At 46.8% G+C, this 18,495-nt stretch overlaps 1 protein-coding gene across 1 annotated transcript; it reads left to right on the plus strand.

Annotated features, from left to right (window-relative positions):
- Positions 1-8,414: 8,414 nt before the first annotated feature.
- Positions 8,415-16,838, plus strand: SLC52A3 (solute carrier family 52 member 3). Its single transcript, XM_006922026.1, has 4 exons — positions 8,415-8,981; positions 13,869-14,371; positions 16,070-16,193; positions 16,626-16,838. The coding sequence occupies exons 1-4, from the start codon at positions 8,415-8,417 to the stop codon at positions 16,836-16,838; spliced, it is 1,407 nt and encodes a 468-aa protein (XP_006922088.1).
- The last annotated feature ends 1,657 nt before the right edge of the window (positions 16,839-18,495 follow it).

The following is an 18,495-nucleotide window of genomic DNA, read 5'->3' on the forward strand; positions in this document are numbered from 1 at the left end:
GCTGCCTCCTGCCCCTCCCACGCAGAACCCCTGGAGAACTAGACCAGCAGGTAAGCAGAGCTGGGCGGTTCAGTCCTGTAAGGGCACAGCTGCAGGTACTAGGGGCTGGTCGCTGGCAGGTAGCACCTGGCACGGGGTGGAGGAGGGGCACTTGTCTGGGGACAGAAGCTGGCTCATGGCCTTTCCTCTAGTTTCAGGCTGCTGGGATGGATGACCTGAGGGATAGGAGAGAAAAAGGGCCTCCTTATCTGCTGGCCAGTGGGTCAGGTCGGAGGTAGGACACCTTGAGCTGGCTGAGTGGACGCCAGAGCCCTCTTCCCCAGGCCAAAACGCTAGACTCCCACTGACCTCTGCCGGGCTGCAGCTCCAGGCTCTTGGGACCTCTAGACTGTCGCTTCAGCCAGGTGGGGGCTGGAGCCTCACCAGCCTGGCACTGGAGCTGGGGGTTGGGGGTTGGGGGTTGGGAAAGGCATTGAGCGGAGAAGAACCCAGCCAAGGTCAACTCCATGGGAGGCCTGAAGCCCTTCCAGACCCTGGGAGGGAGGAGAAGGAGGAAGGGAACTGACAGTCCCAGCTGGCCTCTCATTATCTCCTTGCTTTCTCCCTGGCAGCCAAGGCCAACAAGCCTGGGCCTCAGAGCCTTTGGTAAAATTTCAGCCCAGAGAGAGTAAGCACCTGGCCTGAGGACACACAGCAGTGAGCACAGGCCTGGATGAAGGGGGAGGGGTGGTGGTGCATAGACAGGGTGTGGGCAAGCACCACCTCCTCTCTAGGCCTCAGTTTCCCCACATCTGTGACATGGGAACATTGAATTAGACGAGGCCCCGGGGCGGGGGTCGGGGGGAGTCCGAGGCCAGGAGAGGTGGGGAAGGCCTCTTGGTATGCACGGATGTGAGCCCGGAACAGGTGGGTGGCTGAGTCAGGCCAGGCATGCAGCACACCCCGCTGCTCCTCTGCCTCCGTCCCCGCCTCGCCTCAGCTCCTCTTTCTTCCCTGCCTCTGTCACTCTTTCTTTCTGCCCATTTCTTCTAGCTTTTGGTTCTTTCTATCCCTCTGTGACTCTTTCTCCATTTCTCCTAGGTTTTTGGTTTTGACCCTCTCAGCCTCCTTACTCTGTTGACTCAGAGTCATCCTGCTCCTGCTTGGACAATGTCCCCGCCACCCTAATCTTATTAGGGTAGGGCCAGGTTGCCACCCCAGGGGAGAGGGGCTGCAGGACTCACCAGGGACTCTGGGCCAAGTTCTCCAACGGCCTGGGACCTAGGACACCACTGATTTAGATCCTTATCCAGAACTTGTCAGACCTTGGCACTGCTCAGGGCCACCCTAGCCAATTCGACCCCCAAGGCTTTGGCAAACCAGATGGCCACCTGGACACTGGGAAAGAGGACAGGGTTCTGCTCTTATAGAGATGATACTCCAGTGGGAGAGACCATCACTCAACAGATAGACACAGATATACTCCAGTAATAGAGCTGACGCACCACAGTCTGCAAAGGAATAACGCAGAGCAAGCAGGGCGGAGTGCTGGGGTTGGAGGCTGCTTGGGCTCTGATGATTAAGGTCAGACAGGACCCTTCGGGGAGATGGCCCAGCCACACACTGAAGGTGTGCTGGCCCTGGGCGAGAACTCCACCTCCACTCCCTTCACTCCCCTGGGCCTAGGACTCAGCTTTTGATGCAAAAATGTGAAGGAAAGAGACACCTTTGCCTGGGGCTGTCCTGGCATCTCTGTTTGCCCACCTGCTACTGGAGCCTCTTAAGTGTGTTATTCAAAGCCTTCCGTTTCTGGTCTTCCACAGGGGCCTCGTGACACAGATATGTCTTGAAGCCTCTCTCAGGTTCTCTGGGGCCTGTGCCCCATTTCACACCTTCCCAGCCCAAGTGCTGGGAGGCCTGGGAGTAATGGAAAGGGATCTTGCTCAGCTTGGCCCCTGCAGCCTCTTCAAAACCCTTCACCCCCGGTGCCCCATTTCACACTTCCCAGCCCAAGTGCTGGGAGGGCCTGGGGGTAATGGAAAGGGATCTTGCTCAGCTTGGCCCCTGCAGCCTCTTCAAAACCCTTCCCCCCCGGGGCCTTGCTCAGGCTGGTTAAGATGGCTGAGTCCGCAGTCAGACATGCCTGGGCTCAAACCTCAGCTCCTAGATGACCAGCTGTGTGACCTCAGATAAATTACTTTCCCTCTCTGAGCCTCCGTTTCCTCATCTATAAAATGGAGATAATCATAATGCGTACCTCAGGATTGTTGCGAGGATTTGATGGAAAATGTGGATAAGTGCTTAGCACAGGGCCTGGGAAGATAAGCAGCCAACGAAAAGGCAGCAATTGTTGTAGTTGCTATTATTGTTGTTGTTACTGTATTATCTTTTTTGCCTGGATTACTACGCCAGCTTCCTAATGTTTTAACAAGCTTCACAATGCAGCCCCGGCCCCACATGATTCTCCTCACAACAGCCAGCATGATTCTGTTAAAAACTAAACGAGAACTGGTCCTGCCTCTGCCTAGCAATGAGGATTTGGGCTCAGAGAAAACACTCAAACTCTTGCCTACAGGGCCCCATGTGACCTGCCTGTCTCCACTTGAACTACTGCAACCATACTGGCCTCCAGGTTGTTCTTCCAATACCAAGATCTGTTTCTGGGACATGGCAGGTGAGGCCCCACCCCAGGGCCTTTGTACTTGCTGACCCCTCCCCCTGGACTACTCTTCCCCCTGATACGGCTCACTCTGACAATCCCATTTATGATTACAACCAACCTCCTTGATTTTCCACTTGTCCCAGCTTCACTCCACAGCCCTTATTAGTGGCTGACTTGCTCTATAGTTCTGATATTTTGCTTAGTAACTGCTTCCCACACGTTCCTCAAATTACACAGCTGTGCTGGGGCCTAGATCAGAACCCAGAGACCTCAGCTCTGGGTATATGATTTAGGCTTTCAGTGCATGAGACCCATTGCATATAAATGAAATTCAGGCTCCTTACCTGCCCTGTCTGTCCTTACCTTCCCATCAAGCCCACTGCTCCAGCCATACTGGCCCAGGCTCACTCCTGCTCCAGTTCCTTCACAAAAGCTGTTCCCACTACCTATATGTTCTTTGGGTATTTTTATTACAGTTCATGCGTCACTTAACGACGGCGCATGTACGTTCTGAGCAATGTGCCAGGCGATTTTGTCATTGTGTGAACATCACAGAGGGCACTTAGACAAACCTAGGTGGTATGGTCTACTACACACCTATTGCTCCTAGGCTACAAGCCTGTACAGCATGTTACTGTACAAAACAACACGAGATTAAATCAAGCACGAGGGAAAATGATGCAATCGAGAGACTCGGTAAAAGGGATGCATGAGGTTGCTGTGACGTGACATGGCGTACTGTTTTACGGCTAACTTTTTTTAGTAAGTAGAAAGCGTACACTCTAAAATAACAATAAAAAATATAGTATAATATTTATAGTACATAAACCAGTAACACAGTCGTCTATTATCATTATCAAATATTATGTACTGCATATAATTGTACCTGCCACACTTTTACACGACTGGCAGCACAGTGGGTTTGTTTACACCAGCCTCACCACCAACACATGAGAGATGCATTGTGCTACTAGGTGAAAGGAATTTTCAGGTCCATTATAATCTTATGCGACCACAGTTGTACATGTAGTGTATCATTTACCCAAAACATCGTTATGCAGTGCTTGACTGTATGGTCTTCTCTTTAATTTAAAAAATATTTAAACATTTGATCCAGCTGGAGTTGATCTTTGGGAGGGGGGTACTAAGAAGTAAAAAAGAGACCCAGTTCTATTTGTTTTTCCCAAATGACTACTCAATAGCAACTCTTATTTTCTAACTGGATCTATACGGGAAAACTACATGTTTGTAAATGTATAACTGGACTCCTTGCTGAACTCTCTCATTAGTTTAATAGTTTTTCAGATGATAAAGGTAACCATCTTCTGCAAATTCACCTCCTCTCTTTAATTATTTATTTTTTCCTCTTATTAGGTATATCATTTATCACCTCCTCCATATCCACCTCATTCTGCTGTTAAGACCTGCGAAAGACTTTTGCCCCAGGTTTACTCCTAACATTTTGATGTCTCTTTAAAGTATCTCTCGACAACTGATTTTGTTGGATTTGGGTTTTTGATCAAATCCTTGTTGGGGCAGGACCTGAGTTTCTGAGTCGGAGCATTAATAGTAAAGGAGATAAATATTACTTTTTGGAAACTATAGTTGGTCAGAACACATCCTTGTACATATACTTCTGTACACTTAGCCAGTGCTTTGCCTTATATAAAATAAGAGTAGCTTAAACAAGATAGAAACTTATTTACAACTGAACGACATTAAATAAACAAAATAGTTCAGTGGCAGGCAGAGCAGGGCTGGTATGGCGGCTCTGTACCACAAAGTCCTGAGGAGATTTAGTCTCCATCTAACCCCGAAACCACCTCCCATAGTGCAAAATGGCTGCTAAAGTTCTGGCCATCACATCTGAGTTCCAGACAGCAAGTTGAAAGAAAAGCAGAATGGCACACTCCTGACAACCTCTTTATCCTGGGCTTGATCAAGTGGCCACGCCCAGCTACAAAGGAGGTTGGGGAATGTAGTCTGTTAACTTGGGGACCATTTGCCCAACCCAAAATCTAGTCTCTGTAACAACTAGGGAAGAAGGAAAGAGAGGTTAATGAGAAGCATCTAGCAGCCTCAGCCTTAGAATATCATAGATCGTTCTACCTGTTTCTTCCTTCCATATTTTTTCACCAATCACAATCGGAACTCTGCCTGAATTGGCACATGGCAGCTATTTTTTCAGTGGGATTTTTCCTGCTTTGTACCAGATTCTGGTCTCAGGTGGGGTGGGCAGCCATTGCCTGTTTCTGGGTCTTCGTGGGTGGTACAGTGGGACACCGAGAAGTGGCACCAGAGCTCCTGGTCTTTGAAAAGATTTTTTTCCCTCCACTTCACTGATCTTTTGGGAGGACCTGCCCTGTTTTGCAGCCGTTGAGTTACCTGCATTGGCCAAGGTAAGGTGGGAAACTCTGCCTCCTCTTCTAGTCCCAGAGGCCCCTCCTGTCCACCTCCAGCTCACCTCTGCCTTGGCCTGTGATTGTACTTGAAGTCTGTAGCCCACACACCTCTCTTCCTCATACTTGTCTCTGGGGATACCCTGTGGCTTGTTGGATTTGGGTTTTTGTTCAGAGTTCTGGACAAAAAGTAAGTGCTTAATAATCCCTTGATTAATTAGGAGGAAGCGATGACAGAATTTTGCCTTCAGGAATTGTGTTACGATATCCGGAAGTGTGTTCAAGGTAATTGTATGTTTTCAAATGTAAATAGTAATCAGAACAGTTAACGTTTATTGAGCACATACTCAGTCAGGCACCATTCTAATATTTTGCAAGTTCGTGGTCCTTATAATCCTGATGTTGGTACTGAGAGCCTCCTCATTTTGCAAAAGAGGAATCAGGCACAGGAGGTTAAGTCATTTGCTCAGCTTGGAAGGCTTAAAACTAGGATTGGAACTCAGGCATCTGGCTCCAGATTTTACTGCAGTAGAAAACAGTAAGGTGGCTGGAGGCAATGCCTGGAGTTTGGAATTGATAGAGAGGCCCAAAACTGGATTCCAGCTCCCACTTTGCCCCCAGCTTGTGAGAGATCCTGGGCAAGCCACATCTCTCTCTCAAAACTAAGGCCTCCAGGGCCAGGCGGGGCCCAGGCAGGACCCTAAATCAGAGAGGATCAAGAGTGATTGTTGTCATGTGGGTATGTATGGTGTGGTCTTCTAGAATATTCCTGAGAAGCCAGAAATCTTGAGTTTTGTAGGCCACCTCCTAACTTGCGGATTTCAGTGACTGATTGTTTATAACACACAGCAAACCAAAGTACATATCTGCTGCCTGGCAGAGGCCAAGGAGTTACAAATTTACAAATCCTGAGCTAGCTAGGTTATCTGAAAAGCTCTTTTGCCTGCAAAATGGGAGATTCCAAAGCAGCCCTCTGCCCTTGAAGAGCTTCAGTCTCCGCAAAAATATACCTGCATACATCTACACGAGAACACCCTACATGAAGGGAGCCTGGGGCCCAGCACTGGGCAGCCAGAGGAGGTTTCCTGGGGACAGGGTTCTGCAGAAAGCTGGGCTGCAGATGAGGAAGGAGGCGGTGCCCCAGGCAAGGAGCACAGCGCTGGCAAAGGGAGGAGCAGCCAGGCAGGCAGCAATTGCCAGGAACTGCTCCTCTCCTGGGTCCTCCTGGTATACCCAGAGCCAGGCTGTCCTGGACTGTTAGTCATGCTGGCCTCACAGGTGAGAGAACAGAGCTTAATTTCCTTAGCTAAGGCCCCAGACAGGAGGCAGTGGAGCGGGACTGAAAGCGGGCAGAATGCATTCTGCTCCAGCGCTTCCCAGAGAGGAAGGGAGGTGGCTTTGGAAAGGAACGGACTGGGTTTCCTCAGCGGAGGAGGAAAGAAGAGAGTCAGGACTCCAGAGTCCATTCTGGGTGTGGGAACTCTGAGACTTTTCTGGGTGAGGCATAGCCACAAGGGACACTCCTTCATGTGCCAGAAGAAGTCCCAAACTGGCCGTGTGAACTGAGTAGAACCTAGGAATCAGGTGTCACTACAGGGTCACAGTGGGGAGGAGCCAAGTGCTGCAGGAAACCCACTCCAACTCCCACCTCCCAGCCATGGGAGAATCCCTCCATTCCCACGGACCCCATCCCGTTTCCCATCTGTAAAAGGAAGTGATTGGTCCAATCAACCTTTCTCTCCAAAATGGTTCGTGTACCAAAGGTGATTTTGGGTGTTACCTCAGGGGGAACTTTTTTCCCTTTTTAAATTTGAATAGGCATGTGTTCATTTTCATGTGAATTAGGAAAAAGATAACTATATCAGTAAATCTGGAATTTCACCATAACGAAAATAGCTAACTCTTAGTGAGTGCTTACTGTGTGCCAGGTGCAGCTTGAGGTAGCAGAAACTCGTTAACATATTTGCATCTCATTGATACTGTCACTGTCCTTTATTTACAGTTAGGAAAATGAGATACAAGAGGCAAAGTCACTTGTTCATGGTCACCCAGCTAGTAAACAGCAGAGCTGAGTTCAGGCCCAGGCAGCTGGCTCCAGAGTTTTGCTTCTGGCCTCTTCAATGTTTTTACTTAGACTGAGAGTAGGTCGAAGAGGGTAATAGCACAGGTGGTATGACACAGGTCATTGGGAAGGTGGTAAGCAGATGGCAGAATGGTTTTGGAGGGCTAGAGTCAGGCGGTCTCTGAGGGCCTGTCCAGCTAGGGAGTTCTTTAAATTCAGGAGAAAACTGCCAGGTTAGAATATTATATTAGGTAACCATATTTTTGTAATAGGTAGTGTGTTTACATAGTTCACAAGTCAAAACTCGATAAAAAGGTCTACAAATCTTTTTGTATAGGTGCTGCAAACATCCCAGCAGTTCCCACTTGTCCTTCAAGGACTGCTTTGTGCAAATACAAGCAAAGGGTACATATTCTTCCTCCTCGGCCCCTGTGTCCAAAAGGCAGCACACTGTACCTTGATTTTGTTCACTTGTCAACATAGCCTCAAGTACTGTCCCGAACAGCCAAGGAGCTCTCCTGCATTCCACATTTCTTTTGACAGGTGTCTAGCATTCCAACTTGTAGACATTTCTTTCATTAGCCCATCCTCTATGGATAGGCACTTGGGTCATTTCCTATATTTTGCTATTACCACGAGGCCACAGGGAATAATAACCTCAAACATGCATCATTTTGTCCAGGATAGGTAACCTATGGGACAATCTCATGGTGAGAAATGGCACATTGGAGTCATTAATTGACATTTCCCATGATAAATTAAAGTGATAAGCTTTTCATATGTTTAAGACTTATTTGTACTTTTCTCAAAATTGTTCATAACCTTTGCCCATTTTTCTATTTTCTTTTTGTTCTGAATTTCTAAAAACTCTGTATATATTAGGAAGATGAGCTCTTTGTCTGTGATTTACATTGCAAATATTTTCCCCCAAGTTGTCATCTGTCTTTCGATCTTGCTGTTAGTATTTTTTTGCCTTTTTTGCAGAGGTTATTTTGTTGGTTTATTTGTTTGCTTTTGTGTGTTTTGTGCAGTTGAATGTATCAAACTTTTCTTTGGTGGTCTCTAGATTTATAAGTCATGGTTAGGAAGCCTTTCCTACTGGAATGTTAGTTATAGAGGAATGTTTTGTCCATGTTTTCTACTAATAAAAAGCCAACTCTTTCATAAAGAGGGGAATGATAAGAGAAAATTCTGGGCCCCAAAGCCCAGTCTTTTGCTAGACAGTGAACTGGACAATACTCACCTGGTATTTTCCTCCATAGGTTCTGCTGATCTGAGGAGGCGGCAGCCTCTGGCCCTGGCAGGCATAACCATGACCCTCCTGACACACCTGCTGGTCTGTACCTTCGGGATAGGCTCCTGGGTGGCCATCAACGGACTCTGGGTAGAGCTGCCCCTGCTGGTGACAGAGCTGCCTGAGAGCTGGTACCTGCCCTCCTACCTCACAGTGATCATCCAGCTGGCCAATGTTGGCCCCCTCTTTGTCACCCTGCTCCATCGCTTCTGGCCTGGCTGCCTTTCTGAGGTGCCTGTCATCTTCACTGTGCTGAGTGTGGGCACAGTTGCCTGCATCCTCTTTGCCTTCCTCTGGAACGTCACCTCCTGGGTGCTGGGTGGCCACCACAGCATCACCTTCATGGTCCTCACCTTCTTCCTGGCCCTGGTGGACTGCACCTCCTCCGTTACCTTCCTACCTTTCATGAGCCTGCTGTCTACCCACTACCTGACCACCTTCTTTGTGGGTGAAGGACTCAGTGGCTTCCTGCCTGCCCTGGTGGCTCTTGCCCAGGGCTCGGGTCTCACCACCTGCATCAACGTCACTGAGACATCTTACACCACACCAAGCCCTAACACCACCGGGACGACTGACATCACACAGGTACCCAGGGTCACCCAGAACCAGTGCAGCACCCTGTGCTTGATCACAGCAAGATTCCATGAAGGGCTTGTGTTTCTGAAATGTTAGATAGACCCATGTTCTTGACCTGGCTGTACTTTAGATTACCTGGGAGAGGTATCGGAACACACCAGCAGGCCCCACGCACACAGCCAGACGAGTTAAATAAGACTCTCTGAGGGTGGGGCTTCCCTAAAATCCTTGTTCTCAGATGTGTATTAGAAAAGAGTTTCAGATTTTGGAACATACCTGCCCCACCTGTGACACAGCAATCCTGTTCAGTGACACCGCTGTAAACAGGCTCACATCCCTTCAAGTATTGCTGCCAGCTGAGTCATGATAAACTTCTGAGCTTTTTGGATTTCAGCATTGCAAAATAGGGGTTGTGAACTTGTATTTATTCAGAATTCCCCAGGCTATGCTAACGTACAGCCAGGGCTGAGAACCGTAGACTTTAGATATTTTTGCTTCAACATCTCCTGTTCTTAAAACGTCTGTCAACATAAGAAATGTTCAAACCTATAGAGATATTTTATAAGCATTTATTTGAGCCAAAACTGATGACAGTTGTCAGGAGCAAGATGTCAGATGCTTCGGAGAATAACAATTTTGCAGTTTCTTTTATGCAATTGAAATTAAGGAGGGAACATAAGGAAGATTACGTGAGGGTAGGAGAAAGGATGGCAGGGATTAGATTACAAAATAGTTAAGAATATGTGCTCTCTTGAGGGTGGTTACAACTTCAAAGGGTATTACTGCTGACATCTCAAAGGTGTGTTACCCTAGATGCATAGAAATAATGGACAGGGGTTGCTTAAGTGAAGATGAACCTTTCACTAAGATGGTATAGGCCTGGGGCGTGACTCCCCACCATGTGCTCTCCAGTTAGGACTTTATGATCAGATCACCCTGTGAAGTTACTTTCCGTAGAACCCCTTTTTCTTCCACAGTTCCCCTTTTTGGTCATAAATCAATCCAAAAGATGCACTAATGACCAGCCTTTTGGTCAGATAGTGTGGTCACACAGCACTAGGAAGGCTCATTCCCAGGAAGTCTCAGTATCGTCATTTGTTGACCATTGAGGATGGGGCAATATTATAACCATGGGATATGAGCTGAGGCTGAATTTTCCCAAAAAAGGGAAGGTCAGGTAAATGGAAGGCAGTCAGGTCTTATGGAATTCACTGTGGTGGGGGCGGAGGGGCGGGGAGGGGGAGAACATTCTGGTTTATAGCCTATGAACTATCATGATCCGAATTTTGTTTTCTGTCTCATTTTTCAGTATTTAGCATCTAGTATAGCATTTACATAATCCATAAAGAGGGTATTAAAAAATATAATATTTTCAGTAACCATAAACAGTTGAACCATATAGGAAAAAAGTATAACTATTATTATGATGCCTACCATTAGCAATCAGGTGAAGACAATCAAATGGTTTCTGAGTTAAACATTAATTTGTAGGTATACGGGCCTCGTGCATGTCTTGGGATGGCCGTCTACTTCTGATGTCAGCACTTCTCCTAGAAGAGTCTCTGATGTCCATAGACAGGGGTAGATGTACTTTCATGGTTAGGCACTAACAAGGTCCCTTCCCACTAGGCTGGAGAATGTCTTTTAATTGACGTCTTTTCCAAAAAACAAACTCTACAGGTGGTAGCCAATGTTCTTTAAAGTCTTTGTCTCCCTGGAGCTCCCTGTGAAAGGCAGCAGTTGCCAACTTGGCATTTTCTTGAAGTGACTTTATCAAACCTTGGCAATAGTTTTAGGTGCCGCCTTTCAATAACGTCAGCTCATAAGTTCCTTTATTTAATATAAGCCCAGCTTAAATGCACTGTGATGCATAAAGGAATACAAGACCTGAAAAATGGGTTTGCCAGGGAGCCATAAAGAACCAAGCCGCCGTCTTGGGTTTTCCATAGCCCTATTTGTTTAATTTACAACCATTGTTTACCCACACAATATACCCTAGGAAATTGTTGTTGTTGTTTTTTTAATCATTTATTTTACAATACTTTCCATGTGATTTAACATAAAAAAGAAACGTTTGAGGTGTTACACCACAAAGTTATCCCTACATATATTAATATTTTAACGCTTAAAACCTCAATTTCTAATGGAGACTAAGAAGTGAACAATTAGCATTCATAAATTAGCTTGGCAAATTTATGAAGACATTTTATAACCTCTAGAAACATATGTCATAGACACCAAAGTCAGTTATTAACACAAATTTGTTTTTGTAAACCCAGGTAAAATATAAACATTATATTTAATATCAATAACTCAAAAGACATGTCTGTTCTACTTAACCCAGTAAACTTAAACTAATGTTTATTTACTAAGTATTAATCTTAAATCACATGACTTGAGAAGCATCTGAGTTAGTTTCTATATTTCTGATCATTTTAGAAGACCCAATTCTTACAAGTGCTTGCCTTTAAATTAATTTTAATAATGCCATCCAGAGGTAGAAAATTATCTCCCATTTCAATATACATATATAGACACACACAGACACCAACAGAGACCTTTAAGCCATGAGAAAAATTCTACTGGTTTATAAAAGAATGGTTGAGTCCAAATTTTATTTGAGGCATTTACAATTTATCTTCCTTTGACAAGTCAAGTTCCAAATGATCTTCCCCTTTTTAAAATAAGGACAGCCATTTTTAATACCTCAAAGAATTGAACTGACATCTGAAAGATATAGGTCGATCCATTTACCTAAATGTTCTTTTCAAAGTTTCGAGAGACCAACCAGATATGTTTTCCATTCATTGTGCCTAGTTTTATAGCCAGCTTTTTCTAATTGTGCATGAAAAAGTTAATTTTGAAATATCAAAGGATCCTCATTGTGGCCATCTTAGCATTAATGGGAGGCTGACTGTCGTGGGGCTTGGAGGCACGATTTTCCATATTAATTTTAGTTTTTTTCTTTGAGATATATGCAGTCTGAACAAATTTCTAGGGAAAACCAGCCTTTACATCCATCCATCCATGTCTCCAGATAAGCCAAATGCAGTATATATTCCCATAGGACTGCTTCATGCCCTAGAGAAAATTTTTCCTCAGGCAATCCCACAGAGATTCCTAGTTACCTAAGACTACCTGAACAAGGGCCAGCAAACGTTTACCAGACACCATCAGAATCATGACACTTTCCAAGGCATGGGTCCCTCTCTCTCAGGGTGAACCTATTCCAGGGCCCCCTGCCCCTCACAAAGAAAGAAAACTCTCCCTGGGGCTCCCCCAGCCTCCCTAGAGTCAGCTGCATTACCACACTGGGGTACTCCCAGCACCCATCTCCACCACTTCGAATTCTGGATCTGCTATAACTATTTTCACCCTATTGGCTATTCAGGTTTTGGAAAGCAAGTATTCTCTCCCTTTTGGAGCTAAAAAGAGTTCAGTCTCTCATTTAACCAGCAAAGATTGTGTTCAGACTCTCAGTAAGCAATCCAATTACAAAGCCAAAATTAAAAACAACCCATTTTTTTTTCCCTGGGTTATCTCAACCCTTATCCAACTGGAGGATTTTCTAAGAACAGGTCAAATAAAGTCCTGGCCTGCTACTTAATGCAAGGAGGCCCCAGATTCTGAGAGAAAAGTCATCCAAGTTTACCTGATGTGAAGTAGGGAGCCAGGGGGCTCAATGGGCTCCTGCTGGTACCTAGCACCGGGTCCAGGTCTGCAGGATGGTCCTGGGTGGGCTTCTTTGGAATCCTGCCAACTACACCAAGTAAATGTTGACATAAGAAATGTCCAACCCTGTAGAGAATTTTTATAAGAGTTTAATTGAGCCAAAACTGATAGCAATTGCCCGGAAGCAAGTTCTCAAATGATTCAGAGAATAACAGTTTGATAGTTTCTTTTATGCATTTGAAATTAAGAAGAGAACAGAAAGAAGATGGCAGGGAGGTGGGAGGAAGTGAGACAGGGATCGGATTACAAAATATTTAAGATTGTGTGCTCTCTTGAGGGTGGTTACGCCTTCGAGGGCTATCCTGGCATTTCAAAGGTGTGTTAATCTAGAGGCACAGAAAAGATGGACAGGGCTTGTTTAAGGCAAAGATAAGCTTTTTACTAAAAACATCATATGCCTAGGGCATATCTGACCTGCCCAGTTAGGACTTTACGATCAGATCACCCTGTAAGGTTGCTTTTCATAGAACCCCTTTTCAACCAAGGTCAAACTTTTTTTTCACTGGGTATTGGACAATTTACATATATGTCTGGTATTATCCAAACCACAGCAGTACAGCAACAGTTGCAAAGCAGTGGCCAAGGCCATCATAGCCTGTAAGCATTCTTTTTTTTAAGTGTTTAGTTGATGACATTTAAATTTCTTGAAATTTCACATATATAAATCTAGATGTATGATGTCTCTTGAAAAGAGATCTGGCCACACCAGGCCACATCTCCACAAGGTGACTTGGGTGGAGCTGCCCTCCCCTGGCTGATTCCCAGCCAGACACTCCTCTGAACATATTTGTGGTTGTCAGCCCTGGAGGGCGGTAGAGTGGGGAGAGGTGTAGCTTCTGAGTCAGAAAGAACCAAGTGGACTGGGTTCGCCATGTACTCTGTGTGACCCTCAGGTAAGATGAACTGTTTTGACACCTCCGTTTCCTCTAAAACGGGGATAATGGTCCCCAGGGCTGTTAAGAGGTACACATGAGCTGATGCATGCAAAGGGCTGGTGCCCAGTGACCAGTCGGTCAATGTGAGCATTTATTATTATTACTTTAGAAGTCATGTGTATGTTATCTATCACACACTGTTTATTGTATATTATCATTATTAATGTTGTTGGTAACTGTGTCCCAACATCACCTAGGGATCCAATGACCTTTGTTTTATCCTCTTCAGGGACATAATAGCACTCCTGTGCCTGGCCTTTCTGGAACAGAGCTCTCCTCGGTCCGTCTGCAAAGCCGCTACCTCCCCGCCAACTTCTCGCCCTTGGTCTTCTTCCTCCTGCTCTCCTTCATGATGGCCTGCTGTCTCGTCTCCTTCTTTTTCCTCCAGCGTCGTCCCAGGCACTGGAAAATCTCCACAGAAGACCTCCTCACCTCCCAGATCACTCTCTACTCCCTCCGGTCACTGAAAGAGGACCTGGGCTCCCCAGGCCCGGTGGACAGCAGTAAGAGCCAGGGGCATCTGCAGGAGAAAACAGCCCGCCATTACCCGGCCCACCTGATCTTCATCTACATCCTGGTGGCCTTTGTGAACGCACTCACCAACGGCGTGCTGCCCTCTGTGCAGACCTACTCCTGCCTGTCCTACGGGCCTGTTGCCTACCACCTGTCTGCCACCCTCAGCTCCATGGCCAACCCTCTGGCCTGCTTCTTCTCCATGTTCCTGCCTATCAGGTCTATCTCAAACTGGGCCTGGGGAGCTCTGGTTGGCGATGCACTTCATTCCAGAAGCCAGAATTCCAAACCCCACAATCAGGCTATTTATGTAGTGGTTAAGAATATGATCCCTGGAGCTTGACTGCCTGGGTTCAAATCCCAGCTCTGTCACTTACTAGCTGTTTGGTATTGGACAAGTCACTCCGCCTCTCTGTGCTTCAGGGATACTTACCTGGGAAATAGTGATAATAAAATTATCTCATCTCATGCTCCTAGGGTTTCTAGGAGCATGAGATGAGATAATTTTGTAAAGTTTCAGAGCAGTGCTTGGCGCACAGCAGGTCCAGTATGTCAACCATCACTGCCATTGGCCCACAACCAGGCAGGAACTGAGATTCTCTTTTACAAATGGGAACCCTGACGCTTGTAGAAAGGGCTGGCCCTGGTATAATTCCCAGGATTTTAGCCCCGTCCTCCTGCCTCCAGCCCACACTAGCTCCAGTTCTAGAAGAATGGTTAGGCAAGTTGGTAAAATGCAGATTGAGTCAGCTTAGATTGGGACCTGGGATTTTAAATTTTAATAAGCAACCTAAGTGGTTCTGACACAATGGCTTAAGACCACCAAAGAGAAAGGCCCACCTTGGGGTCATGAAACTTTAGGTCCCACAGCCTCCCCCATCCATCCCTCTGCCCTGCCTGCCCTCATTAGCCTCTCAGACCTGCCCACACCTACCTTCCCCAGCCCTAGAAGGAGGGATAATGAGTACAGGAGAGTTAGACAGAAATGTCAATTTGCTAGAAAGCTGAATTTTCTCCCTTGGGGCTTAAAAACTGTGGAAGGAGCCTGGAGATTTCTGAGGAAGCAGGACCACAGACCGCAGACCTGTAGAATCTGAGCTGCCCAGAATGTCAGAAATACAGAATTCGAGAGTCAGGGAATCTAAGAATCCTGGAGCAGAAAGAGTCCTTGGAGGCAGAGGCAGAGCCCCCACTCTCACCCAGGGCACAGACCAGCCTTGGTGTTCTGAAGAGTGTAGACAAGGAGACCCCAGGGGCAGTAACTTCAAATGAAGGGCAGTGTACACAATTGTCAGACCTGGGTTCAACATGCAAGGCCTCCATGTAGAATGCATCCAAGCTAGCCACCAGGGCCCCCAGAGCATGCAAACCTCACGTTGTAGACAGGTAGCTGAAGCCAGAAGGGAGAGGTCACCTGAGGTCACACACCACACCCTGCAGAGCTACCTTCTCCCTAGCCCGGCTTCCTGGCTGAGGGTGGGCGTGTTGTAGGAGGAAATGGCAGCAGGTAAAATATTAGGTAGAGCCCACAGCCAGGGCTAGGCCCTGCACACTATGCTCCCATGGGCATCCATAGCCCTGCAAGACTCATTTCACAGGTGATGAAACTGAGGCTCAAGAACCAGTCTCACAGCTTAACTGGTGGAACTGGGATTCAGACCAGGTCCATATAGCACCAGAGTTGCTCTGTTTCTCCTGCTGGGATGCTCAGCCTTGCCATTAGTGCTCAGGGTGACTTAGACCAGCCTTGTCCCTCAGGAGCTTCACTGACCCACTTGAGCCAGGTAGCCTGTAAGTTCCCACATGGGTCTAACCTCTAATCCTGAAGATGCTGACCATTCTGCATGGCCCTCAGGGTTGGAGAGGCAGAGGTCATGCTTCTTACCTCCTCCATTCCGCTCCCCTACTCTGCCCTAGGTCTCTGCCATTCCTGGCGGTCCTTACTGTGCTTGGAACTGGCTTTGGGGCCTACAATATGGCCATGGCCGTGATGAGCCCCTGCCCCCTCATGCAGGGCCACTGGAGTGGAGAAGTCTTAATCGTAAGTATCTGCTCCCATAAGTACCCCCTCACCTCGCCAAGGCCTGGGGAGACCCAGGGTATAGCACTTTCTATTGACCAAAGTCTCTGCGGTTGCTTGCTCAAGAAGCCCCAAGTCGGGGCAGGGAGGGGGAATGCCTCTCATTTGGGAGTGGAGGCTTAGGAAGGTGAGCTGGCTGGTCTAAGGTGATGGTCCAGCCTCTCCCTGGAAAGCCACATTCTTCCCACCGTGTGGACGTCAGCAGTGACCTTCTCGCAGAGGCCCTTGACTTGATCATGAGGGATAGAAAAGCTACTGAGCTTTACTTTGTCCTTGGGGAGGGGTCAACTCATGGGGTTCCCTTAGCGCTGTAAGGTAACCCTACACCCTTCACCCCTGGGGGTCACCCTAAAGCCCCCTTCACTCTGCATCTCTCCCACCCTATCTCCGCAGGTGGCCTCGTGGGTACTTTTCTCTGGATGTCTGAGCTATGTCAAGGTGATGCTAGGCGTGATCCTGCGCGACCGTAGCCGCAGCGCCCTCTTGTGGTGTGGGGCGGCGGTGCAGCTGGGCTCACTGCTCGGAGCTCTGCTCATGTTCCCGCTGGTCAATGTGTGGCAGCTCTTCTCATCCGCTGACTTATGCAACCTGCAGTGCTCCACCTAGGTCAACTGGAGGCACCTGGAGACTGGGACCCAGAGAGGCAAGGCAAGGGCTTAAGGTCACAGGGCAAGTGGTGGGGGTCTCAGAGGCAAAGCCTGAGGACTTGAACCAACAACACAAACTACCCTCTGTAAGGTAGGGAATGCCACGCGCCTCCCACAGGACCTAGAAATGCAAAGCACAGCCCTATCCCCGCTCTGAGTCACAGTACCTGCAATTTCACTCTTTCATAACTTACTTCCTTCCACTCCTGAAAGATGACTGACTAGGAGCTGGAGGCAGGCTCAAGGGTATTAGAAGGGAAACAGCTGGATGGGTGAACTGGCCCTTACAAGCTGTGCGACCTCAGGGAAGCCAGTTAATTTATCTGTGCCTCTGTTTCATCATCCATAAAATAGGATTATAATAGATAGCACCTACCTCATAGGCTTGGCATAAGGATAAAACGGAGACACGCCAGCATGTAAGGAGCCTTCCTGGGCCACTCCCTGATCTGTAATAACAAGAATAAGAAGAGTGACAATCAACACAGCCTAAAGTGGCCAGAGAGCTTGAGAGATGAGCCCTGCCTCATATCCTTTTTCCCACTATCCTCATAGAGGAGCTTCTAGAAAGCGGATGGCTAATAGCGGAATCTCAAGCATGTTGGCTTCCCGATTCCCAGTATGGCAGGACATTGTACCCCATATACCCCTTCCCATCATCCCTCCTAACCCATGAAGGCCTGCTCTTTGGAGAATAAGTGACGACCTAGGAGGCAAAGAGAGGTGATGGGAAGAGGGGCTACACCGAGCTTCTGAAAGTGAGTCCCCCACCCCTCAAGTCACCAAGGCTGAAAGGTGGACACCAAGAAGGTGGACACCAAGAACCCTGGGGAACAGTTCTCTCAACTGGAGGAAGGAGGAGTATGGAGAAGAGTATATTAGCTACCTGATTGCTTCTAATTTTACTTTTCGTTGTTGTTTTTTAAATATATTCCCTGCTTTTACACTAAGATCAGCCTTCTAAGGAAAAGTCCAAAACTATATCAATATAATCAGTTTCCAGTTTCCAGTTGGCTCCAAGGTCAAGACTGAGCTCAAAAATGGACAGAATCATGTGTTTAGAGAACGTCTGGACCTGGGATTTCTTTTCCTTAGGGGTCTGTTTTGTTTGCTTGCTGTCACCCCTGCTTTTTAATTTATTTTGAATAGATAATATAGTCACGTGTTTTAAAAATCAGAAAATATAAAATGGAGTTCAAAAGAATTCCAGCCCCCTCTCTCCCTCATCTGCCCAGTTCCTCTTAACATACGCACACACATGCAAGCACTTTTATTTATCCCTTATTACTCTTCCAGAGATTATACAAGTGTAAACAAATACAAATATAGTCTTTTTACAGAAAAAGTAGTAAACTACTTTGTACTTTACTCTTTGACTCAACGATGGAAATGGAGAGTGTTCTTGTTCTCTGTCATGACTGCATAATGTTCCACTGTGTGAAGATGCCAAATTATTTTAACCAGCTGTCTGCAGAAAGACATTTGAAGGTGTTGGAGACAAAATTAAAAACAAAATCTCCCACCAACTCAGAAAACCTCTCCACAAAAGTAGAAGAGAAAGAAAACATTTTTATTATTGAATAAGCATTAAACCAGATTATGGTGCACATCCCAGA

This window comes from Pteropus alecto, unplaced genomic scaffold, assembly GCF_000325575.1.
Source record: "Pteropus alecto unplaced genomic scaffold, ASM32557v1 scaffold45, whole genome shotgun sequence".
Classification (NCBI taxonomy): Eukaryota; Metazoa; Chordata; class Mammalia; order Chiroptera; family Pteropodidae; genus Pteropus; species Pteropus alecto.